This window comes from Thunnus albacares, chromosome 7 (genome assembly GCF_914725855.1).
Source record: "Thunnus albacares chromosome 7, fThuAlb1.1, whole genome shotgun sequence".
Lineage (NCBI taxonomy): Eukaryota > Metazoa > Chordata > Actinopteri > Scombriformes > Scombridae > Thunnus > Thunnus albacares.
The window spans coordinates 27,552,388-27,578,972 of record NC_058112.1 but is presented as its reverse complement, the minus strand read 5'-3'; the positions used below and the strand labels follow the sequence as shown (position 1 = coordinate 27,578,972).

The 26,585-nt window shown below is 41.6% G+C and overlaps 1 protein-coding gene across 1 annotated transcript in view; it reads right to left on the bottom strand.

Annotated features, from left to right (window-relative positions):
* The window catches only part of pik3c2a (phosphatidylinositol-4-phosphate 3-kinase, catalytic subunit type 2 alpha), a 48,542-nt gene that overhangs the window by 7,423 nt on the left and 14,534 nt on the right, over nt 1–26,585 (bottom strand). Inside the window, exons 3-23 of the mRNA XM_044357206.1 lie at nt 23,861–23,958; nt 21,501–21,661; nt 17,035–17,155; nt 14,769–14,880; nt 14,405–14,484; nt 13,109–13,172; nt 12,007–12,153; nt 11,884–11,917; nt 10,979–11,222; nt 7,280–7,402; nt 6,947–7,114; nt 6,401–6,518; nt 5,816–5,958; nt 3,534–3,725; nt 3,162–3,255; nt 2,877–2,971; nt 2,252–2,432; nt 2,039–2,143; nt 1,082–1,174; nt 659–788; nt 132–268 (exon numbers count right to left, since the gene is read on the bottom strand). Coding sequence (XP_044213141.1) covers nt 132–268; nt 659–788; nt 1,082–1,174; nt 2,039–2,143; nt 2,252–2,432; nt 2,877–2,971; nt 3,162–3,255; nt 3,534–3,725; nt 5,816–5,958; nt 6,401–6,518; nt 6,947–7,114; nt 7,280–7,402; nt 10,979–11,222; nt 11,884–11,917; nt 12,007–12,153; nt 13,109–13,172; nt 14,405–14,484; nt 14,769–14,880; nt 17,035–17,155; nt 21,501–21,661; nt 23,861–23,958 — 2,640 coding nt within the window. The remainder of the gene's footprint in view (nt 1–131; nt 269–658; nt 789–1,081; nt 1,175–2,038; nt 2,144–2,251; nt 2,433–2,876; nt 2,972–3,161; nt 3,256–3,533; nt 3,726–5,815; nt 5,959–6,400; nt 6,519–6,946; nt 7,115–7,279; nt 7,403–10,978; nt 11,223–11,883; nt 11,918–12,006; nt 12,154–13,108; nt 13,173–14,404; nt 14,485–14,768; nt 14,881–17,034; nt 17,156–21,500; nt 21,662–23,860; nt 23,959–26,585) is intronic.

Genomic DNA, 26,585 nt, shown 5'->3' with positions numbered 1-26,585 from the left:
TAGGTAGCGGTGCAGTAAGTATGATAATGTGTAAGAAATATTTAATTTGCTATTTGCATATGCGGTGGGATTGAAGGGATAGTTTAACAGTGTACACATATATATATATATATGGCTCTGTATTTGTGTACCTTCTCATACTCGTCCTCAGCAGGGTTATACTTGCGGAGCCACTCGGCCAGCGGTTTGTCCTTGAAGGATCCGGTGACTCCGTACTCCACCTGGATCTTTCTCAGCGTGTCGGAGGATGGCACCAGCTCCACCATGCCTGGAAAACACACATTGCAAATTTACTAACACACTGCAAGCATACAGAAGTCAGTTGCGTAAGTCACCTTTCAAAATGGCATTATATCGCCTTGGGTAATAATGTTATATAAGTTGTTTTTTTTTTGTGAGTGGTTTATTAACATTTCAACATGTTGGTTTCTGTCTGTTGATGGCAACTCTACTTCCTTCTTCTGATGTAATACTTCAGTAATAGCTTATCTGTTCTACTTGTGGCCTTCATTTCAGACAAATAAACAGAAAGGTTGTTTACTTCCTGAACAGTTATGTTTACTCCTGACCTGTTTTACAGCATGTCTGCGCTTTGGTCAGAGATGTTACAAATACAAGTTGACTGACGGTTGTCTGACTGTGCATGCTTGTCTGTTACCTTTGTCTTTGCCTGTGGAGATGCATTTGAAGTTGACGATGCGTAGGTCCAGCCCCTCCTGCAGCCAGATGCGGTCCATGATGCGGATCATCTGAAGAGCCAGCATGTCCTGCCTCAGGTCTTCTCCCACCTGACAAACACACACACACAAACACAGAAAGACAAATCACGCTAACATACTGCACTTTTATTTTTATCAGATTGGTTTCTCTCTAACCACCAGGGGGCGCAGTGTTCAGACGGCAGGCATGTAAACAACAAGTTAGAAATGTATCTGATGACAGCTCCCCACTGTAAACTCATGGCATGTGTGTGATAGACACAAAAGAACCAGTCCTCAGGTATTGTTTGAAACAATACTGATGTCTGTTCATAAGTTTCATCTTCTGCATTCGTGCGAGAGTAGGAGTCCTTGTACTGTACCTTGAACATAACATTGATCTCTTCTCCCAGTGGGTCGGCGTTGACCAGGGCCAGCTTGAGAGGGACTGCGTTGGAGTTGAAGAAGGAGCAGGCCTACGCAAACATAAACACATATGAGTATGACTTTATCTTATGCATTACATCATGCTTTTATGTTGCCTTTAAGATGCAGCTTTACAACATGAGTCAGTACTTTATTGTTCTCTTTGCATCTTTGATTTCTTTTGAGATGTTTTTAAAGCTATCCAGATACCATATACTGTACATCACGTAATCATTATGCTTCTCCAAAAACGTCATCATCAAATGACTCTACCGGGATGAAACAACCTATTTTTCAGCAAACTGTCGAGCGCAGGCCATCAGATTTGTGTCTGGTGTTTTCAACAAATGTTAAATTATTTCTGGCTCATGTCCATGTATGTAAGTGGGTAAGCAGACTGTTTAAACCACAGAGGTAGCCAGGTTGATTCACCAAGGGAAAGTCTGATTAAAAACTATTTAGAGTACAGCTCCTCCTTCTCCTTAGGAGAATACATGCAGACGTTAGGAATGTGACATCCGAAGCATCTCGTTATCCATGATGAATATCTGCAGGAGATATTTCAGAATATATGCATGCATGTGTTTTATATTTTGGTGAGACTGTGGCTTAATGAGCTCATTTCCTCAGTGGTTTGAACCACCGAGGTTCAACTAAGAGTATGTGGCTGTTTTCCTGTTTGCTAGCAAATAGTTCAGTTGAGGGTTTTCTTATTATATGCAACTATTATGACTTTAAAACTGCTGTAGATCAGGTATATCCAGTGTGATGTGGCAGACGCACTGAACCGAATACAATACAAAGAATAGCTGATTGTGGACATTATGACCCTAAAGGAAAATGAGGATATTGTATTGCTGAGGCCTTTATTTCATCTCATTGAGGGTCTGTGTGTCAGTGTGTGTGTGTGTCACCTTGAGGTTTAGCTCCTTTGCCACCAGACTGGGGCTGAGGGGCAGACGGCAGCTGTTCCTCTGGAAAAAGTTCTGGACGTTTTCAAGACCTTCCTGCAGTGCAGCCTGAACACACAAAAATACAAAAAAAAAAACACTGTTATAACATGTTATAACACACACAACAATACAGATGACGCCTACACACAGACACACACACACACAGACACTGACCTGCCGGGTGGACCCTCCGGCCTGTCTGACCCTCTCGGCCACGGCTCCGAGCAGCGTGACCAGGTGAGTCTGTTTCTCCAGTTCTGCTCTCAGCTTGCTTCCGCAAAGACACTGAAGGGCACCCAGCACCCGCTCGTATCGTCGTCCCCAACCAGGATCCTGCACAGAGTCCTTCAGCAGCCTGCAGACATCACATACGCATCACAACAGCTGACGTTCAGTGGACGCTTTCATCACGGACGCTAAGTTTCCCTTAAGCCTGTTTTTACGTGATCAGCAACAAAATGAGGAACATTATGTAAGATCGTTATTTTTTTAAAGTAGTAGTAACTTAAAGAACAGCAATTCAATCATATGTTGAATTAGATGATTAACAAATAATTGTTTGTGGAGAAAGAAAAAATACTCTACATTTATTTTGTGGTATGAAAAACATAAGCATAGCACCACATGCTCATCAAAGACATCATTTTTTTTGTGGTGAATGTTTTTTTCGGATGTTCCCAAAGCCTGTTTATTCACTTCGGCAGCTATCGGACTCATTATTTGCAACATTTCATTTTAGATGTTTGTTTGGAAACAACTCTAACAGCTGGTTGATTATTCAGCGCTGCTATGGACTCACCAGTAGAGGTAGTGCGCAATGATAATGTTGCCTTGTGCTCTGGACAGCAGGAACATGACGAGGGCGTTTTTCAGGTGACACTCGAACTTTAAAGCCTGGAGAGAGGAGACGGAAGAGAGAAGTGAGTTAGACTTAAAGATGGAGGAATTGTGAAAGAGTGAACATATGAGAGACTGAAGTTGAGTGTATAAGAGGATGAGCGACTGGGCGAGTAAACACGTGATAGTAGTGTGAGCGAGTGAGTGCATATATATTGTGTATTTCTGTGTGCATCTATAGCTGTACCTGAACTAGCTGTGGCAGGTAGTCAGCCAGCTCATCATCACTGCTCTTCTCAATCCAACTAACAGCCACACTTCTCACCTCTGTATCTGCAAACCTACACACACACACAATCAATCAATCAATTGGTGGATTAAAACAAAGTTAATAATTAAGAAAACAGGAGAAAAGGCATTTAAAATTCAGATCCATTCAAGATAAATTAATTTTTGCAGATGCAATGACAAAAAAACAACAACAAAAACATACGGCACAGTGTAAAAGTTTTGGTTTTCTTCATCATTTTTGCTGCATTGTAAAATACGCTTTTTCTATATAAGGATCTGTGCCGCTATAGACTGAATGTATGCACAGGAACTAAATGTGAGCGCGTACTTGGAGTCGAGCAGCTCCAGTGCAGTGACGGGAGGCAGCGTGGGCCAGTGGTGCAGCAGTGAATGGATGTGAGCCATGCTGGCCCAGTCCCAGCTGGGCGCACTGGCCAGCACCTTAGGGATGCTGCTGGGGTGGTCCCTCCGACAGTGGAGCCGATGGTCCCATAGGAGCTGGTGATCTGCCCTCTTCAGCCTGGAGAGAGATGGAGAACATAGAGGGTAAGTGGATGGGATGGTACGTAGAGAAACTGTAATAAACTGTATTATTTAAAAGAAAATGGTCAGCTGGACTTTTTAGATGAGATTTATGCCTCACGTCTAACCAACTAAAATTCGATATTTAGTCTTTTGTCAGTGTTAAAAGAAACATTTATCATTCAACACTATGTAAATTGACCAAAAGCAAGTTTAAACGGAGTCCAAATGCGGAGTTTACTTGGTGAGAACTACGATAATGTTTAAAACAGACAAAGATGATACATGATACACATGATACAAAATCAAGACAGCAATAAAAATGCAAAAGAAATTGACAGTAATGTGATTATAAAGTCACAGATGCACATTTTCTCAGAGTATCTGACAAAATATGGACAGAATAAGCAAAGGAGAACTTCTCTACTCTTGCTCAACAAATTCAATTAATTTGCATTTGATCAGGAAATCGAGACCCCCTTAGAGGGAGTTCCAGTCTCTCCAGTGGAAATCCTCCGAGGCCGACAGAGCTGACGTGTTTTACTGACCTTCTCTGGACAAACAGAAGTATAAGATTACAATCATATCAAGTGTTTTGCCTCATATCGAGAGTCATGTGACACATGGTAACTCAACAACTACGAAATCAAATATCTTTAACACTATTCAACAAGTCTAACACTTCTTAGTTGGTGCCTGTCCTCTAGTACAGTGAGAGCATGCACTGTGAGACTCTAAGTATGTCTCTGGCATGTTGCTTTCACTTCTCACTTATTGAAAAAAAAAAAAAAAAAACCTTTCGGGGTTAAATTACTCCGTCAGTGAGCTTTTACCCCTGTAAAGCGAGACACTGAATCTCCACTAATGCAAGGGTTTGCTGGTATGTAGCTGACCCTGACCTCTGACCTTCCTGTAGTAATAAAAATAATAAGTTTCCCTTCAGGGATTGATGGAGCAACACACACACACACACACACACACACACATAAACAACACATGACAGATTAGTGAAACTGCAGCTCCGCAAGTCTTGTGCCCAGAGAGGCTGGAGAAATGAATGGGCAGGATAGAAAGCAGGCGGTAAGAGATGGCCCAGTAAGAGAGCGCTCTGTGCTAAAGTGCCGGTTGAGTCTCATGGATGTTGGCAGAGTGGAGGAGATTTGGCTGGCAGCAGGCATAAGAGAGCATTTAGCTGTGCCTGGAGCAGCTGGAGGAGAACAGACACACTGGAGCAGACAACATACAGGCGTTTATGGGGAACTGCGGCTGGCAAAGTCAGTGGCTTCTTTTAAAATCTCTTCTTAAATCTAGCAAATCCGACAGATTTTGGGTGGTCTGAGATCTTGAGCCAAAACACTGTCTACTAAAAGGGGTAAATTTAACTAGAAATAGTGTTTCTGTGCATGTTTTCGGTTCTCTGATAACACTAAGTACAGTAAGTCTAGTAAAAGCCCGACCAGACTACAATTTGCTGATTATAATGTGTATTCAACAGTCATTCTATATATTCTATGTATATATTCAACGTTAAAAGTCTTACCACCTTTCAAAAGTGTGGTTTTGATTCCACAGAGGCTGAATTTTGATTAGGCTGACAGACTGAGCTTTATATTTGAGGTTTTAAGTGAAGAACAGCTTTAAACGGTTCAAATGTCCACATGGGCATATAATCACAATTTGAGAAGTTAATACACTATCCAGCAGTTTCTTCTGGCCTCCTGTGCTTGTACAAGAAGCACATTTTGCTCAGACCGTCTGTTTTGCACATCAAGTCGAGCAACATGAGGACCACCTCTCTGGTGGCATTGACTGATGTCAGCCCTTTTATTTGAAATCGTACCAAATTTCCCTTACAAACTCTAAGAACTGAAGTGAAGCGAACAGCCGAGACGGTTGATACACTAAAGGTGCAGTGTGTAGAATTTAGTGGCATCTAGCAGAACAGACTTGGCAGAAATGGAGTATTCATACACTGCGCTGTGTCCTTTAAACCTTAGAAGTTTTATGATGTCTACTTTCAGATCCAAATTTTGCATCACAGTCTCCCGATTTCAACTTTTAAGAAACGTGAGAGAGAGATTCTTGTACCCGAAGTTGGAAGCACGGCTGCAGATTTTCTCCAGTTTGCGTCGGAGGTCTGGGTCCAGCTCCTCCAGGGTGCTGGGCTCTGGGCTGGGAGCTTCCTTGGGTCCCACGTATAAAACATCCACTGCTGAGTTGGGGAAGTCCACCTGACAGTAACACACATATATCAAAGTTGGGATCCGTTTATTTCTATGAGGTAACTTCCAGAAGACACATTTGTTCAAAAACAAGTTTTTCTTCACAAATGTTCTTTCCTATTTTTAAGAAAATGGGAGTTTCTATTTCGCAGTTTGAGAAGAACTGGTATTATAAAAAAATACTGTGTTATTGCTACTAAAGCCACCAGGACTACCACCTCTACTACCACCAGTACATGACTATGACTGCTACTATTGCATATACATGTGTTACTGTCCCAAAATTGTCCCTTTCTACTACTAGTTGGTTACTGCCTACTACTAAGATCACTAACACTACTACAAAATCTACCAATACTACTCTGACAATGAATACCAGTACACTTGCTACTTTTATTGACCTCTACAAATGACCTCTACAAATACTGATGCTACTGACACCACCACCTACCTGCAGTATGATTCTCTCTGTGGGAATCCTCTTGCGGTTGCCGGTAGAACCAGCGGCAGCAGCGACTCCCTGGTTAGACATCCACAGGCACAGCAGCCTGCTGCCCCTGGCGAGCACCCTGTGAAACATAGTCAGCAATAAAGAACAACAAAAAAACAAAACAATAGGCGTAAGCAAAATAGAATTCCTTACACCGTGGCAAGGATGTAAACTATCGTGACCTTTCCACGACTTTCTATAGCTGCATGTTCCTAAAACTACGAGTGTTTGTCATTACTGATTTGTCAGTTTTGTTTTCAGCTCATCTAAAGTTAAAGAGTATAGGTTCCTTTGTTTAATATAAAGGAAAAAACTGTTGAAAATCTCTTAAATGGCATAAATGTATAAAAAAAGTAAAATACATCATCCACCTAATTTGATGAAGAATTGATCTTAACATAAAAATTAGCTAATTCCCAGGCACTGAACTCTCAAATATTCTATTAAAAGTGCGACATTCACTCGACTGACACACAGTATAGCCTCAAACAACTGTTCTTCTCTTACCGTCTGAAGTCAAAGAGCGGCATAGACACTTTGCCCAGCAGCTCTGGAGCCTTTCTCTGTTTGTTGGAGTCGGGGGAGCCGCTGGCGTTCTGGTTCAGCACCCCGAATAGAGTCAGGCTCAGTGTGGACTCCAGTGGGAGCACAGCTACTGCTATGGGGAAGTTGATCCTGGGAGTAGCAAGGACAGTGTCAGCAACATGGAAGAATGATACATAAAAATATATAAATATATATATAAATGCAAAGTTGTTGTTGAGGTTCAAAAATTTAAAAAATGGTAAATAAACGGGGTAGAATGGAGGAGAGGAGAGGAGCGGAGAGGTAATCACTTACAGTTCATCCCATTTGACGTGGTAGAAGAAGCTTTTGTACGTGCCCACTCTCTTGGACTGGATCGGTTTAAACAAGTTCTTGCCATTGTGGGTAAGGGAACACATCAGGAAGTATTTCTCATAACTGCAACAACACAACACAACACATAATGCAACTGTGTCTGTGTCTGTAATGAATCATTATCTGGCTGATTAGAGGCTCTGCCAGGTATTTATAATGCCAGTAGATTTGATAAAAATCATTATAACAGTAAAAATCTGATGATGCTTGTTAGGTGAGCTGGTGTAAATAAAGCACAGTGACATTTGCTGCAGGAGTGCTGTAATAGGACACACTGGCACTCATTAAATGCATGTCAACCAATCATAAAGGGAGTTTCTAAATGACTGTGGTTTCATATAAGATACATTATATGTTTATGTTAAGATATGTAACATTTTCATTTAGTTAGTTTTTTTAATGTCCTGCGTCGATACAGTTAAGCAGACTTCCACCTGGGAACGACTGGATTCATATGTGATTAAGGAAGGGTCATCAGCATCTTGTTCAAGTTCCCCGACCTGACTTTCCCAATAGTTTGGGACTTGAACAAGCAACCTAATAGTCCAAATCAGACCACTGATGACATTGATGCCTATGTACCAGTATTAACAGACTCGTTCTCTCAGTTATTCCTATTAGACTTCTGTACCTGCCCACGCAGACCTGAGAAGAGGTCTAATTAGGTAACAAGTGAAAACATCTGTGTAGGAGGCGCTTTGAGACTTTACATCCTATTACAGGTCTCTTTCAGGAAGGCCCTGTTCACACTCACATGATTGCACGAATTCACACCTAAAGCTGTCCAGTCAAACCACAGTCTGATCTGCTGATCACCGAGCAGCTCAGCTGGAACAGCTGCAGGTTAAGAGGCTTGCTCTAGACCTCAGTGGTGGTAACGAGGGGCAAGGGCAACGATTCCCCCACCTAGATTTCTCCTGACACCGTTTGTTTCTCCACCGCTGCCCCGACTCGGGCCGATCCACAATGAGATCACCAGAGATAACAGATTTCACTGCATATATTTTGACAAGCGTAGGTGGAACTGATAACATTAATGATGACTCTCTCAAAAAGTTCTAGCGAGCCGAATCAGCGAGCAATCACGCAGCCATTGTTAATGTTATTACCGAGGCACACAAGAATGGTAACACACTGTAAAGAAGCAGAAGGAGAACCGAGCACAGCCTGTACTCGCCTACACAGACCTGAGAAGAGGTCTAATCAGGAAACATTATTGAAAACACCTGTGTGGGTGGCTACGCAGGGGCTTTACAACTATATAGTATTACAAGTTACGACTATTCATCTATAACCCCTGTATATGAATGTACTGTATATCAAATATTAGGGCTTTTATATAAGGAAGATGTCTGCAAAATTAATAAATGTGAATATATTGAAGAAAAAAATAACAATAACAGCTACAGAGAAAACTCTAATGTGCATTTTCTTGTATATAAAAATTTGTACTTCCAGATGTGCAAAAAGAACCAGAACAGATCAGTCACACCCAGTATTACGTTTAGTTGCACCAGTTAACCACACTTATAAATAATTAGTTTCAGTAACAGATACATTTGTGACTGGAGGGTGAAAATACAAGCACATCAGTTTCGCATTTTCACTAATACAGGCTTGATCCGCCGCTCAGTGCCATCTGGGCTGGCAGCTCCACCGCTAGCCATGGTGTCTCAATATGCTGGCAATGCCGTGGCATCTACTGAGGCTCCAGATGGATTACACGCTAGCCACAACAACGCCAAATGCTCAGAGCTCGATAGGGGAGCGTTATAGTAACACCACAGCATAACTGATATGCCCTAGCTACTTATCTGGGTTGAGAAACACTGTATTCGCTGTGTGTATCTCTCTCTGGCCTTGGGTTGAGAGCGGCTAAATATTTATGGAGGTGTCTTTGGAATGACTGTCACTGCAGTAATGTTTGGTGTTGGCTTAAAATAGCTGCTGGAAGAGGCAGCGCTGGAGTAAATTAGCCCGTTATTAAGCAGTTCCTCTCTTTATGAAGGCCTCACTGGCTGAACAAGAAAATTACCATGGAAGGCATTACAGCAAATGTCAAAGACCTCTATTTTCTTCTCAAAGACCTGGTCGTACATGCTGGTTGTGCCTCGAAAGTAACGACTAAGACCGTTTACAGCTGAGGATTATCGTTCTGTGATGACAACAGGTGAAATGACGGAGACAAATTTCTAAACCTTGAAATTTCTTGATCTCTTTGCCTGAAATAAAAAGGATCAAACACTTTCCCATACATTTCTAGACTTCCAGACCTGTGCGGGATCCTTGTACTGTGAAGGGACTTGCCAGAAATGTACTGATCCTGGTTACTGATGCGTGACAGAGCTGGGAATGGAAAATTTGGCTCAGCTCTGTTCCAGACACACACACAGGAGATAAAGTCAGGGGGAAATTGGACACTGGCATGGAAAAATAAGACACGGGGTACAACACCGGAGCCGTTTGTTTGGCAGAAGAAAAAAAAAAAAGACAACTGTGACAACAGAGCCCGAGACGCTGTGCTGTAATTTTCTGGTGTCAGAGAAATATTCTGCTCTGTTCCTTTCTGCTTACCAGTTATTCGTTATCCTACGAGCGCTCTTGCAAGATGTACTTTAGTGATTATAATTCCAAACTGCCTTGTGTCTTCATCTTTGACCCTTTCTTGCTTACCCTTTTTCCTCAAATAGTGACTCGGGCCTTTATTTACCTCAACCGCAGAGGGTACCAGGCCTTTATTGGAAGCAGGTTTATATTAGAGAGACGTCTTTATTTCTAATTTCCTCTGTTTGATAAGAATTTTGCTCATATTTTTAGTACAAAACCTTGTTTTCTGATCTGCTTCCATTTGCTCTGTTAAATTTTTGTTACTGCATAACCAGTAATCCGTTTACTCTGACATGTGGAACAATAATTCTAGCGCTTTTGTCAGCACACCACTTAGCTGTAGCATATTCATGGATGCATGTTCTTAGCCAAGTTACCCTGGTCATCCATTCTCATGTAGTGTCACTGCTGTCATTATTATTAAAATATGCACCACTATCCCCGTCTTTAAACGATAACACGTCTCCTCCGTCCCCCTCCCGTCTCTGTGATGGTCGGCTAGAGGGCTACGCATGTACTCATAACTACTAGATATGATTAACTAGCATGCACATTATATAACAGGCACAAGGAGTTTATTCCCTGTTTTTTCCCTGGCCTGTTTTATTTATCTGTTTGTGTCGACCACACTCCCAGCCATTATCTAAGACCCGGCTTTAATTCACTATCGTCTTTTATTTGAGGAAATACAATAAAGCACAATTAAGTGACATGTGGGCGGCACTGATAATACTGGCTGATCATACAAGAACAAATGCATGAATGGAGGTTTTAATTACTCTACAGCAAAGGATAGATTTCTCCACACATATAAAGATTTCACAAGAAAGTCTGGATGAGAATCAAATGTTCTGATGTAATATACACACATTTATTACATGCTTCATGTGGTAATACACCCTGAGGTCATTACACATGGATTTATTGATGTGAAGCTGAATCGGCACTTTGAGACACTTGACTCTTTTTGTAAAACTATTTTGATGGATGGCCTTTATAGCAGTGGTTCTGTGTTCATCTCTCTGAGTTTACCTGCTGACCCAGTTGGGCGGGACGCCGTGCAAGGCGAAAAGGGTGAACTGGAGGTGGTCTGTAGTTCCAGAGGCTTCTTTGCTGCTCATCCCCCCCTCCACGGTGTCTCCGTCTGCAGAGTTGGGCAGGGGAGGCGAGCAGTAGGAGGTGGATGGCGGGCAGAAGGAACGAAGGTAGAGCTTGGCCAAGTCGTAGACAGCCTGTGTTAGCAGGGACATGCTCTCCTCCACGGGACTGGGGTGACCTGTCAGGGTCAGGTAGGGGTCAGTGCGGGGATATCACGGTAATACTTGTCACTAGAAATTCACTGTTTCTGCTAAGTCGCTCTCATTCAGTCACAAGGGATCACCATCACCGTTTTTAGCACTACAATGAATTCCAGGCAGTGATGTAGATGTTTTACACAAATTAATTTTGGGGAAAAAAAAGAGCAGAATGGAATCAGATTGGTATCCAGTATCTGCAGATATCCTGAGTTTTGGCATCAGAATCAATATGGGGAGAGAAAAGGTTGGATTGGTACATCCCTAGATGACACTGCAGATATTGTAAATGCATCAAATTAGAACGGCTGAATGAAAAAAAGTCACTCTCAATATAATTCATCTTGCAAGAAAAGGTTTATGCTTGCTCAAAGGATGAAAAACTTTGTTAAAATATTATGTACAAGCACTGGACTAATGACACGAGCCTTTTAAAAGATTTACTTTAAGTTTGATCACAAAAGAAAAACAGCTGTGAACACTCAAAAATGCAGCTTCAGGCAGAGAATTGCTTTCTTTTTGTCTTTGGACAGCAAGTAATACGGAAAAAATATTACTATCATTTTTTATTATTGTAAAGGGAAATAAAGTGAGTGTACTGGAATTAGTGCAGTGTCTAGACTATGTTTGTAAGATTCTTACCATTTGATGATTGACCAGATGATGTGGATCCCATCTACAAGGTAAAACAAGTTGGGTCTCAGAAAGACAATCATACATGTTAAACAACATTATGTATGAACATGTGAGAACGTGTGAGCCCACCTTAGGTGAGCGTGTCCTGGGTAAGTTGACAGAGTGTCGCAGCCTTTTGACCGCCTCTGTGATGGCCTGGGTCTCCACCTCATCCAGAGCGCAGCACAGGTTCTTCACAGTCTGCACCACCCGGTCCACTGTTTTATACTGGGTGCTCTAGATACAGAGATACAGAGCAGGTTGGTATAGCATGTGCGTTACAACTGTATCATTCTTCACATACTCATAATGGCTTGTTGTGACAAGGATATCCTCCTCAACTGTACTTTTGTTTTCAGTTTGGTTTCAAACAGTCGAACCGATTGTTAAACTCACGAACGACACATGAGGAGGCCTTTGTGAGAGAACTACCGACAATTCATCAAACGGATTTGAATCTGCTCGGCGTTTCCAAATACAACCGGCTAACTGTGTGCACGTCGGTGTAAAAAAAGGCTCAGAACAGCATGCGAAAAGTACATTAATTACTGTACTCGCTACGATTCAGTCGTGGCTCGTTCGAATAAATATCGATGCCATCCTCAGGTTGAAGTTCAGTTGAAGCTGGGTGAAGTTTAGCCTCCTGTTTTCATACAGTCTGCATTCAATTACTTCTCAAAAACCCAAACTGGCGGAAAAACAGATGTGCCATTTCCAGAAAGCATGCCTTCTGAATGAATGTTGTGGTCTACTAACATTTGTGTGTGAAGTATTTGATTCGACACAAAAACCTTCAGGAGAGTTGATAAAAAAAAAAAAAAAATTCTTTCATTACTATTCAATTAAAGTCTATTGCAGTCAGATGTAGCATCAGAGATGGGACCCAGAGGCTAAATTAGACTCAACACAGAGGGTAGCGACACACTACTCCGTTTCAAAAATCAAAACCCTCCTACACATCACACTGCAGATACTGAATATGACGTATAACTTGCTGTTATACAACTATAAGTTCATATTGTCATGCTGTAAAGTTGACGAACTGAGGGACAGGCGAGCAATTCACACTGCAATGGCAAATTTCCAGACTTGATTGTTGTGTGTTTTCCAAACTTAAGACCTGCAAATCATCAAAATCATTTTCCATCCTATTCCCCTTAACTTTCCAGACCTGCACAGGGACCACATGTACCTCGTTTTGTAGGCAGATGCTGACTTGATTGTGATAGCCTTCCAGATAGTCGGCCAGGCCTTGTCTGGAGGAAGACACAGGGAGAGGTAAGGAATGAAGAGGGAGACTGTAAAGTATTTGACTTATTATCAGTGTTGATCAGATCAGGACAGAGAACACAAAGTACTTTCGTTAAAGGGAAATTTTGCCACGTTTTATGCGGCTCTCCAATCAGTGTTGATGGTAAATGTAGGCAATTGAAGCCTGAATGAGAAAGCTGAGTTTTCCTGCTGGCGGAGCTGTGCCAGCAGTGCCTACATGTACCAGGATGCATTGCATGTGAGCTTTTTCCTCTTGCATGGCTAATGCAGCCTCGGCCTCGCTCTGCCGCATTTCTTCGATCATGTACTCTGACTCGAAAAAATACGGCTGATTATCTGAGTCAGCTCAAACACTGAAAAATGTATCCTCATCCATAACATCCTCTGCACTCATATTTTGGGATGCCATTTTCACTGTTGGAGATGTAGTTAGTTTGCAATAAAAGCGAAGAGAACAAGGAAGTTTTGTTTTTGAGCGGCATCTAGAGCACGCCCCCTGGCTACCCAGAGGCGTAGACTAGAAATCCAAACTGAAATAGCCTGCTGTTCTTCCTTGTCTCCAACTACGTCACTGTAAACGTCAAATGACGGCGCTGTTGCCGGAAGAATAACAGATTTTGCAGCTGCACCCCAGAAACACGGAGAACATTGGTAACAACTGCAGGCAATCCCTTATTCGGATAGCTAGAGATAAGGTTGAAAATAAGCGAAATGGTCCTTTAACCAAAAATAACTTGCCATTACTGTAGGTCTGTAGAATATTTTTGTAAAATAAAAGTAAATAAGCTGTATGTAACTTAGAAACATAAATAAGCTGTATGTAATTTAGACAAATAAATAAGCTGTATGTAATTCAGAAAGAGCATACAGAGTTGAAACAGCACAGTCAGATTAGCTGTCATAATACTACAGATAAAAATACTATTTCCAGAAGCAGTAGCCGCCCTTATTTATTCATCCCTCATCAAGCCTGCACAATAAACTTAACAAAATATGTTTAGCACACAAACTAAGAAACCGTGTAAACTTGTATATCTTTATCTTGGATAAATCTCTGAAAGGAGTCAGACGAGTTCCTTCATAACACTGCAACTGTATTCTCACAGTGTTTCCCATTAATTACCTACTAATTACCTAATTTGTTCTGCCACAGTTTCATAATGAACCCGAAATTATTTTTACACCTTTCATTTCTCGTCAGTACATTCCTTCATACCTGGTGACATTCTCCTTAAATGGCCTCTCCACCTGACCCAGGTACTTCTCTAAGTGTATTGGAGCGTTATCATCTTCCGCCTGAGAAAAAAAACCAAACAGTTAAGATTTACCAACCGAGCACATAAAAACGGTCAAGTGAGCGGGTGCCTAGCCCCTGAGGGATACATCATCATCATAAACCAGAGACCATCACATCAGCCAATGAGGATTAACGGTGGGTGGATGCTTCCAGTGCTTCAAACAGCGGGACAGAGGTTAAAACACTGAATCTTAGTGGCACAACTTGAAAATGTATTATTTCACTGTTTGGTAAAATTTCCCCCATAAAGTTCATATGAGCTCAACGTGATAGAATGACTTACGTTGCGCGCCAAGTCCCTTCTCATGGTGGAGTGAGAGAGAAGTTGTAATGTGATCTCATTCTCCCACTTCCTGCAGTTCTGGACGTACTCGTGGCTGCCTAGGCTGTGTTTACTATGGCACAGGACAACAGAGAAGCAATATTTATGAGAATCACACTTTACTGTATTTTAAGGATGATGATGAGGGCTTATTGAGGAAAAAAAGGAACAATGCAGAGATTAATAACTCCTTCAGTGAAGTGGATTGTTTTGTTTTTTTTTTCATAATTAACATCAGAGTTGATTATCCCTCTTATACCATTACATTACAGTAATGTAAAATAACTATTGCTTAGTTTATATTTTGGGGGATTACACTATTTACACCGTGTGACGTGTGTTTATTTTGAAAAATCTCTCCCCAATCAGAATCAAAAACCTTTCTACGGCTGTGATATAATGCAGTTTTACCCGTAACCAGAGACCAAAATTAGCTTTCGGGCTCCGCTGCCAAGATCTGATGTGTAAAAAGCACTTCCTGCCAAGAATATCCACAACAAGGGGCGAGTTATACACTATCTCACAGACTGCTCGGGTTTAAATGCTTTGTGTAACGTCAACGTTGTGTAAGCTGTGGTTTGACTGGATCACATCCAGTGAGAGGTTACTGTGGGGACAATATTTTGAGAACAAAATGACAAAAAGCCTGTATAGAAGGATTACAGTTGCTACTGTTTTAACTATATCACTGGTGTGGCTGGGACTCTAAATGATCTGCAGAAAACAAGTAACGTTTGTGATTTGGCAGATGTGTCATAGCTTCAGGCCTCATCCTGAGAAGGCTTTATTTACCATGATCACAGGTAGGGCTGGGTGTTTAATTAAATTTTATTTTCAATTACTTTTGGCTTCCAATATGAAAACAAGATAATCGAGATAAAACATTATTATGCTGCATACTGTTTCGCAACAATGCCCTCGTTTTGTCTTGTGTGCTGCTTCATTCACAAAACAAGGAAGTGCTCTAGTATCGATTTAGGACCAGTTGAGGGTGAGGGGAGGACATTTCTCTTTGTTTGCTATGAAACAATCAGGACATAACGTTTTATTTCTCTTCTTTTTCGGCGTTGTTGTCGCTACCGCTGCTCCCTCTCTTCATTCACTCTCTAGCTCGCTTGACCAGAGCTGCTCTCTCTCTCTCTCTCTCTCTCTTTCTCACTTGCCCTTTTTAAAATGAGTCTGGGAGCCGACAACAAAGCCCAACTTTACATTTAACATTATCAAATGTTAGGAGTTTTCAGTAGGTTGAGGCAGTGCACTGCAACACAGTTGATCTTATTTTGATCTAATTTATTTTTACATTATTTAAATGTCTATATATTTATATATTATTTATCTAATTTTTTTTACATTTATTTGTTTTCAGTTGAATTATATTGAAAGTTAAGGTCAATAAATACATGATGTTTCCAAAGTCAATGAGTGATCTTGTTAAATAATCGTGATCTCAATACTGACCAAAATAATCTTGATTATGATTTTTGCCATAATTGAGCAGCACTAATTACAGGTACAGCGGTGATGTAATCATTGGAGGCATCCGTTATAGTCATGACTTACAGGTCTTTATACAATGCCTCCCAGTCTATGAATAGGGTTTGCAAGTTTTTCCTCAGTGTACGGCGGACCAAAATGAGGACAAAAAAAGCAAAAGAGATCCCTAATTATCTCCATGGTTACCACAAGAATTGACAAAAACAAATAAAGCACTGCTTGCAGTGATTTACGGGCGCTCTCAGTATGGCTAGTGCATGGTTATGAAGATTAGTAACAGTATATGCTCGCACAGCATACAAAAACACTCATCTCTTCAGCCGGTCATAATGCTGAACGACAGGTCAAATATGCAGCTTTTTGGTCGTACTGGTGCCTTTAAATCCTGATATGGGAGTAAACCATTCCCATGTATCCCAGATTAGAGGGAGAGGTGAATTTCCATGGTGGCAGAGGGCAGAGGCGGGGCAAGATGTAGAAACATCCGCCAGTCCTTTCTGTGCATGATTTTGAGGCGATGCCAAATAAAGAGCGATTGGGAAAATATAGTGAGAGGGAAACTAGTGACGGGAGGCAAAAGAAAACAAATCTATTTAAAACCCTGCGCATTATAAACTAAAATGGCAGGTCAGCATGGAAAAAGTTGTCCCCCCCCCCCCACCCCCCACCATTTCCTAGGAGGCTAGTGTTTTGGAGATGCATAGTAATAATTTTTCATGTTGTGTGTACTCACTTCTGCAGCACCTCCTCCTGGCCGCAGACTTTGAGCAGGTAGCTGGAGAAGTCGACCTGGTCCAGGTCATCGTGGACCCAGCAGAGAGTCTGACTGATCAACAACTCCACCGGAGAACTCACTGAGGAAGGAGAAAGGGATGGAGAGACAGAAAGATCAGGGATATTGATGGACAGAAAGGGAACCACATGAGATAGATAGGGAGGGGAGGGGAGGGAGGGGAAGGAGGGGGCAGTGAAGAGGAAAAGCCAAAGAAGGGAGGGACAGTCGGTGAAAAACAGATTGTGAGAATGATGAGAGGGGAGAAAAGGGAATGACAGAAGAGAGCAAAAAAAAAAAAAAAAAAAAAAAAAAAAGGGGCGTAATGGGAGTGAGATAAAATGCTTTTAAGCCAAATGGATTAACTGCTCTACATAACATTCCTCAGCTACAGCAAAACTAAAATCAAGTGGGAAGCAACACGATACAAGAAGAGACTTTGTGGTGGTCTGAGTCAATGAACTGAGGAATTCGGAGCACCTCAAACACCCTTTTTTTCCGAGAGTGAATTTGACATCTGACACATGTACGAATCACATTAGAAGGGGGTCAGTACTATGTAACTGCACCATGTACAGTTTTTTGGGCTGTTAATAGACACACATTTGCCGCTGTGGGAACTGAACTGTAGACCTTAACAGTTATTGGAATTCCTCTCCAACCGCCAACCATCCTGCAATGTTTTGAACGGCTCATATCTCGTTTCAAAATCAAACCTGTTCTCGAAAAAATCAAAGGAATTACAGCGGTATTAAGTGGGAGGATTTGGGGTCAGCTTTAGGTGTTTGTGTATACTCCCGATATCTGATGTGTTCGGCCAGAAGGGAGGACCGGGTGGAGGACGAAACCCGACACAAGGCAGATTATTCTGCTGTTTAGCTGCTTTTACAGTGGGTTTAGCATGATCTTAACCTTGCCTATACACAAACACCGGGCAGACAGATACAAAGACACTTTGAAACATCTCTTTGGACTAAGCACACACACACACACACACACACTCAGAGTTATTAGCTTCATATAGACACACAGAGAGAGGGAGAGACCACCCCTGGCTCCAGCAATAACAAACCTCCACCCTTCAAAGGAATGGCGGGTCTTTCCTTACTGCTTAGACTAGTAGCTTTAGCTTCATGGTCGTGTGTGGCGGCGGTGTTGGTGGTGGTGGTGGTGGTGGTGCTTGTGCTGGTGCTAGTGGCGGTCGCTGGGGTTGTACATGTGGTGGGGTATTTTGCAACAAAGCAATTAGACAAGCCATGCCTCATTTTGTGAGCTCTCTGAAGTGGTGAGGGAATTCCCAGCAGGGCATTTTTGAGGGCAACATTTAAAAAGAGAGAGAGAGAAAATTCCTCCGTCGCATGCTATTTACCGTTTCACACATGTTGGGGGAATGTTTGGTTGGCGGGGCCGCGCAAAAAAATATTGATGGGCAATTTGACACAAACACGCACACACGTCTAGGGGACTAGGAAGTAACAGGGGATGTTTATTAAACTACCACAATACCGCAGAAATAAGCAGCCAATAAGTAACTCTCGATACAGGTCCAACCAGCTACCGGTGTAGTGTAGGGTCCACAGTCGGAGGGCTTGCAAGAGTAAAAGAAATAAAACATTCGGCACATGTTAAATCCACAGGACCCGACGTTGTGAAGTTGTAAAGGAAGGAAGTATTTAATTCCTCTGTGACTCAGAGCTAACGATTTCTGCTTCTGTAACGTGTTTAACAGTCGAACACAGATACCGAGACGAGACGAGACACATTAGAGTGGATGGAAAACAATAATTAGGAGCAAAAAGAACAACTTAACAGTAAAAGAAAAAAGGCGTCAGAAAAGGGAAAGCATGGAAACTTCTAATCAAGGCATATTAGCCTTGATGACTCCGTGATGCAACGGACTTAGCTCATGCATTCCTATCTCCCTCAGTTTAACAGTCTCTCACATCCGTTGCATTGCTGAGCTCTCACCTACAGTTGCAAAATCTCCTGCATGTTCTGCTGCATGAATGCCAAACTATAACTGGATACATCATCACTTTAAGTTTTAGCATTGCGGAGTAGCTGTTGCAGCTTTTTAAAGTCTTACATGAGCCAATTAGGCCTGTGTGTGTATTTATTTAGCATCTTTCTCCACCAGTGTCAAAAAGTCAAATTCCAGCATATTTATCATACTCAGAGTCTGACTACAATATCAGAGATGAGAAACAAATACATCCAATTCTATTTCCATCTGCTCCTTTATCTCTTACTTTCTCCTTAATTCTCATCCTTCACCATCTCAGTTTATCTTTATAAATTCATGCTTTTCCCCCCCTTTCTCTTGTCTCATTTCCCCCCCTCTATATTTCTTTTTCTCTGCTTCTACTCTCCCTTCCTTCTTATTTCTACACTTTTCCCCTCTGTCACTCGCTCCATCTCTCTCCCCCTCTCTTGCCACAGTATGTGAGGAATCCCCGGAAGCCGATTAGTTCGCAGCCAAGCCCTGAAAGAATCGGTTGTCTTCCTTTCTCTCCGCTCGCCAGAAACAGGGCAAAGACAAGGGATGATATAACAGGATGACACCAGCGATAATCACAACATTTCTGACCTTCCTAACCTCCTTTTTTGTACTGTTGGGCAATATAATTGAACATTTCATCAGGCCGGTCATGCAAAACATATATGACTCTTTGCTCAAAACTTTTTTCACAGAATTACACAAGACAAACAGCTGCAAGGACATGTTATAACCTTTTTGTAACATTGATAAAACTTCATACAATTGAGCCACAGCAGATAAGTTAGAAAGAAAGTAAGACGAGAAGTGTAAGAAAGAAAAAGTGAAGAAGGACAGAGGTGAAGCAGACAAGAGAGACAAGATCTGTATATCTTAAGTGTCATGTCTGTACAGACTCTGCAGTGATGATAGGGCTGAGATATTTTGGAGAGCAAGAAAAAGAGGAAGAGGAGAGAGAGAGAGAGATGAAGACGTGCAGCAAGGAAAAAAGGGAGGAGAACAAGAATGTACTGTATGAGAGAGAAGGGGAGAAACTAGAGATAGGAAGAGTGAGACAGCAAAAGTATAATGGGAACAAAAAAAAAAAAGGAAGAAGGCAGGAGAACGAGAGAGAGAGAGACAGAAAAAGAAATGAAGAATGAGAGAAAAGGGGGAGAATGCAAAAAAGAGGAGTACCCATCCTGACCTCTGTCTCTCTCCCTCCTTCTATACAGGCTACGAGGAGAACTGAGGCCTATTGTTCCTCAGAGCAGATTCATGTCCAACCAGAGGAATCCAAACACCAACTAAAGTGGGTCAACAAGCTGCCAACAACATAGGAAGTCGACGAGGAAACAACGAAACAGACATCATACTAGGAAAAGAGGGAAGTCAATGAGCAGAAAGTGCCTAGAAAGATGACCCCGGGCATCGGGATTAAAAAAAAAAAAGGAGGTGAAGCAGGAAGATGAGGAAAACCAGGAATCGACATGGGAAGCACATTTTAGGATGTAGAACGAGGAAAGCGGGATGTAAACTTTCTATAGGCTGTTGCTGTTGAATCCGGCTGCACCGAGTGATGTCTGGGTCAGTAGGGCAGCTGTTGCACACACACACACACACACACACACACACACACACAGAGAGTGCCGAGGACTTGATTACATATAAGAATATAAGAGCTCTTATATAAGAAACAATTGTCAGTGGGGTTGTCGGTAATATATACAGACAATAAAACATGTCCAGATAGCAGACATCCTTATCCAGACTCATGTCAGAGCACACACACACACACACACACAGACACACACACACAGGCCTAATGCTTCATGTACACAGAAAGACAGCGGTGAACTTGGTCACACAGTTGGGAATATATGTCAAACACAAAAAGCCCACTGAATTAGCTGACGGCCTCCAGTGCGCTTGGCTTCAGATCCCACAAGATGTGCCAGTCACAGCGCTTGTAGTAGTGTGTGTGTGTGTGTGTATATAACAAGGAATTAGCCAATAAAGGCTCCCCAAACATCCCTGGAAGGAAACCAAAATTCTTAGTGTGCCCTAGGACAAAAAAACCAAAAACAAAACAAAACTACACTCCGGTCCCTTTTGCCCAACATGGCTACACCATGCTGAGGGGACAAACCTTTATTTGTGTGGAAAAGGAACGTAGTGTACTTCCCACGACAGAAAAAATGAAAAGAAAAAAAGAAAAAATGAGGTGGGGAGGGGGTGAAGACTTTGGCAGCTGTGAATGTCGTTTCCTCCTTCAGTGCTCTCTTATCTGCAATCTGAGCTACTCACTCTTAAAGGCAAAGGGTGTACAGTTTCTTTTTTGGCTGACTTGAATGCAATGGTATATCATCTGTTTTTTTTTCCCCTCTGTAATCCTGTTAGGAGCTGATTCAAATGTGGCTCATTTTACACATTTTTATCTACGGATGCTTACCGTCACAGGTGAAGGTTACCGGCTGCTGTGATTCAGAGATTTCAATAGAAACCTTGACAGAGCAGCTTGTGTCACCTCCGCTGTCTCTCTGGGTGATGACAGGACTGAGGACGTAGCCGGGGTTGGTGGACATGTCGCCGTGCGGGAATTTGGAGCGCAGGCTGGATGCAAAAAAAAAAAAATCACAACAGAGACAAAGTCAGCAAACACATTTATTTTTTCATATTTGCAAACAGATTAGGAGCAGGCAGGACCAGCGAGCCTGGCATATGGATCAGATTGTTTGGATGAGAGTATTGGATAATTGGACATAGGGGAGAAACAGAGCAGGGAGATCAAGATGTTATGCAGATAAGGTCATAGAAAATCTTTTGTAATTTACAATTTCTACTCTTTTCTGCCAAGTTTAAATATCTTGCACGCATAATATTCATCAATCTGCCTGTACTGTTCGTTCTCTGATTTTGTTGGCTTGAGAATCTGGGAGGGTGAAAGACGACAAACTTATGAAATTACTTTTACAATATTTTCATTTAAACCCTTGTGAGAGGTTCACTTCTTTTTAATTGTACGCTATGTACCAACAGGCAGGCAGGGAAGTTGCCGGGCAGGCGGCGGGCGTCGACTGTTATCGTAATGAAAGTGGAGTCCCTGAGCGCAGTTTCATCATCGCTCCACCCAAACTAACTACTGGAGTGAGAGATTCTGTACAAGCTCAGGAAATAAATGGACATGCAAAACATGCAATTATGTGTGTATATATATATAAATATATGCATGAAGATGTGTAAGTATGCATTTACAAACACACAAACAAAAAAAAAGGGGAAAAAAGGCATTAACAGTAGTGCATTTTTTCAGCATGACATTTAAGCAGTGGTGTAGGATTTCTTTTTGTGTAATTAGTCTTTTTTATGTTGTTATATTGATTTTTTTTAAAAAATCTGCAGCCCTACAGACATATCATATCATATCATATATCATAAAACAATAACATCCAAAACAAAATGCATTGTAATGTTATGGTGGAAACATTATTCAATTCAATTCATTTCAACTACAGGGCACTTATCATATGACTTGTAACCTTACATGCTTGTATCTGGAAGATCCAACATCTGGTTAATCAATTTCTTGCCAGTAAGGGGGGAGGACACAAGAAGACACTACAGGCAGTAAGGTGGCTATATCACCAGACAATTAACACTCACTTTGGCTCACTTTTCTGATGGTTAAGTGTCTGATATGTCTTGATCATAGATGTTGATTCATGCAAATGTATCTACAAAATCTTTAAAAAAGGTAACATGTGGTTGTTTTGGTTTTTTTTTTTTTTTAAAACACAGGCTAAATTGTGTTTTTATTTAAGTACTTTTCATCCACTGGAGGTTAGTGTGACACAATAATGTTCCGTTTTTATTACTTATATATATGTATCTTACTACAAGTGTTCAATTTTAAATTTATAGGCGACACATCAAGCACATTTCCAGGTTTATGTTTTTATTCTGGAGAGTAGAACTGATATATCTATCTATCTGTGTAATTTACAGTTGAAAAAAAACTCCATATTTATCTTATACTGGTCCTTTATGAAGCCCCTCAGTTCAGCCTCTGTCTGAAACAGGCGGTTTTAGCTCCTGTCTCTTTAAGGCCTGCCTCCTGATAAGCCAACTCTGTTTTGATTGGCCAGCAACCGGAGGCTTCTTGCATTTCCGGAGGCTATGTAAACAAAACTATAGTAGCAGGATATCACTTCTTTTTGTCGTTCTTTACTTGAAATGGAAACTTCTCAGATATGTTTGTTCATGTTCGAGCCTGAACTGAAATATGAAAGTGGACGACGCAAACTACCTGTGGAGCAACAATAGCGAGGAAGGCTACGGAACGGACGGCTGTTTGTGGGTATGCCTGAACGATCTGATGTCATCGCAGGGAGGAAGTTGAGGTAACATTGGAAACGAAGCGCTCAGAGCAGGCTGAGGCCCTGGCTTTTGATTTGTAGGGAGCATTTTTACATATGTTTCCCTGAAGTTTTGGAACTTTGACCATGTTTAACATAGACATCCAACATCATAACAGTATAAAAATAACAGAAAATCACAAAAAGCATGTTATGTCCCCTTTAAAACCACATGACAAGAAACTGCCGCTGCAAAACTCGTTGGCACAGGTTGGAGGGTGTAGAAGTGGTCTGAAAATAACTGACGAGGAGAATCTGGAGCTTTCTAAAGGTGAGTTTGTGAGTGATTTAAAAGCCAGTTCCAATAGGTGCATCATATGTTACAATTGTTACAAAGCAAACAGGCAAAGAAGCCGAAGGAGAGCTTTATTTTGATGCCATCAGAAAAGGATCTTACGTTGCTACGTCTTCACAGAAGGCGACAACCTCCAGGTTCTGAGCGTCTTGTTCCTCCAAGGCGGCATTCTTCACCAAACCTTTTCCTTTTCCCTTGTCCTGCAGGAGCCGAAGACAGCCAAGACAGACACACAGAAACACATGTACAAAGAGTCAGTAGACAAGAAAAATACATATGATATTACAGCTTACATACTTAAAACAGGAGTAGCCCAAATGAAGACAGATAGTGATATATATGAAAGGACTGGCTGTGAGAGGCGACGCTGAAGGTCTTTATAATGATTTGTGTTTGGGGATTATTGAAAGGGCAGTTTTATTAAAAACACCTCAGTGCTATGAATCCTACTGAGTGAATAAACATGTCAGCGAGGGCAAAGGCTCGACACCCACAGAGCTTTTAAGCTATTTTATACCCATCTGTCTGAAATTGGGGGAAATCGTTACTTTAACATTTAATTAAGATTTAGCTTTAAATTTGGATTAGATCAGTCTCTCTGGCACACACTATAATAGTTTGTTCACTAGCTAAACTGAGCTTTCTCATGCACCGTTAAAAGTTTCACAGTAGATGGAAAAACTATTTTAATTAAATATATTTTCACCCATAAACATCCAAAGAACTGAATTGACAGAGTTGTAAATCTCTCTCACACACTCCAATCCAGAGACAGATCCCTCGGGAGCTGTCTCTGGATTGGAGAGATTCCTGAAGGATGGCCCGCTGCCGGGAACTCGCAGTTACACTCTGCTTTTTTTTTTTTTTTTTTTTTTTTGCTGCTGTCTGCCTGCCAGTAGCTGAGGAATGTGCTTCCTGTGGCACAGGAAATGAGAAGCAAAAAGAGCCCCGCCCCTTCCTGTACCAGGCTCTGGACTGCCTGCAAAAATGCTCAGTCATGGCTTGGAAATCTATGACTCTGACATCACTTCCAACGAGGGAGAGGGGTCTGAAGACAGGGCAGCGGAGGAAGAGAAGAAAAGAGGGAGAGAGAGAGAGAGAGAGAGGGTGAAAGAAATGCTTGGAATGTCGTAATAATAGTCTGTTCCTCCCCTGAGACACTTCTTCTGAACCCAGAGCTTTCTGATGAACCCGTAGGGGCGTACAGCTGGCTTTTTTATGTGCGACGACAATGAAACAGGACAACTAAAAAAAGACTTCCTGAAGATTACTCGCTTGGCGTCGCCAGTTTTTTTAAAAAATGGCTGTGAACTTTACTGTTATGCTGTCACGAGTGGTTCTTGCAACACGTCTTGAGGGTTATAAAGGGCCCAGTAAAATTCCTACATCTTTATCTGTCCTCAAATTCATTTGTTTTAGAATCACACCTTAAATTATGCTTCAAATTATACAATGTTGAGAGCGTTTAATACCACTGGGTGCTATTCTCTGAAGTCAAGCGTTTAATTGAATCATTAAAGAAGATCATACGGGTTTAAATTACACAACACAAACCAACAAATACACCACATCAGGGCTCTAACTAACGAGTATATTCATTGTCAACTATCATGATTATTTTCTCAAATAGCAGGTTGTGTGTTTGGCCTATTAAATGTCAGAAAATAGTGCCAGTTTCCCAGAGCCCAAGGTCACTTCTTAAAAATGTGTTGTTTTATCCAAAACTTTCAATTTACGATTATATAAAACAAAGAAAAAGCAGCAAATTGTCAAACTGGAGAGAATAAAACCAGAGAATAACTAGTTGAATCAACATGAAAACTAATCAACTGCGTAATCGTTTCAGCTCTACACAACATCTCTGGAGACCTGGTGCTTCAAACACATCATCATATTACCACAACGCCGCTGGTTTGATTCTGACCAGGGACTTTTTCATGCTGAACCTCTCTCTCTCTCTCTCTCTCTCCTCCATGTTTTCTGTCAACTGTCACGTCCCAATAAAGGCAAAAAAAAAAAAATCAAAAATATAATTTACACCCCGACTGTGCAGCTCCCAAAGAGCAGAGACCTCTTCTTCAAAGCGGTTCGAGCTGACCCGACATAACACCAGGAGATATAAATCTCTAAGTCAGCGTGGTGCTTTGGAAAGGAGGCCGAGCTCGACACCGAACCACCTGCGTCTGTCAGCGAGGGAAGAGAGAGGAGACCGAGATCCTGTCTGCACAAATGATGTCTCAGAATTTCAAAAGATTTTTGGTCAGCCTTCAAAACGCAGTTATTGGTTCGATGTGACCGTCTGTTTAGCTCGTATTACTCCGTATTTAAAGATTAGTATTCACAACAAACACAAGAATGAAGCACGTGGCATTGTTACTCTACATGTGCCATCGATAACATGTTTTATTCAAAGCTTCTTTTAATAAGTGGAAATTATTGATTTTCATTTTCAGACTGTTAAGCTTTCCAGAGGCGCCTTTGGGACAAGAAAGGAAGAGAAAGACAAAGTGAAAACAACAACAACAAAAAAAGAGAGAGTCATTGAAGGAGAGAAAAAGGAGGAACAAAGTAAGTATGTAAGAGACTAAAGGGGGAAAAACATAGAAAGTCAGCGAGAAGCAGAAAAGAGTCTACGAGAGCACATTAGCGGTGTTTATGTTTGGAGTCAGGATCGCTTCAGCAAAAACAAACACGGACAGATAATCCGATGAGGCCGCGTTAGCCCCGATCGTCACACTACAACACGCGCGTGCGTGCGTGCGCGCGCACGCACACACACACACACACACACACACACACACACACACACACACACACACACACACAC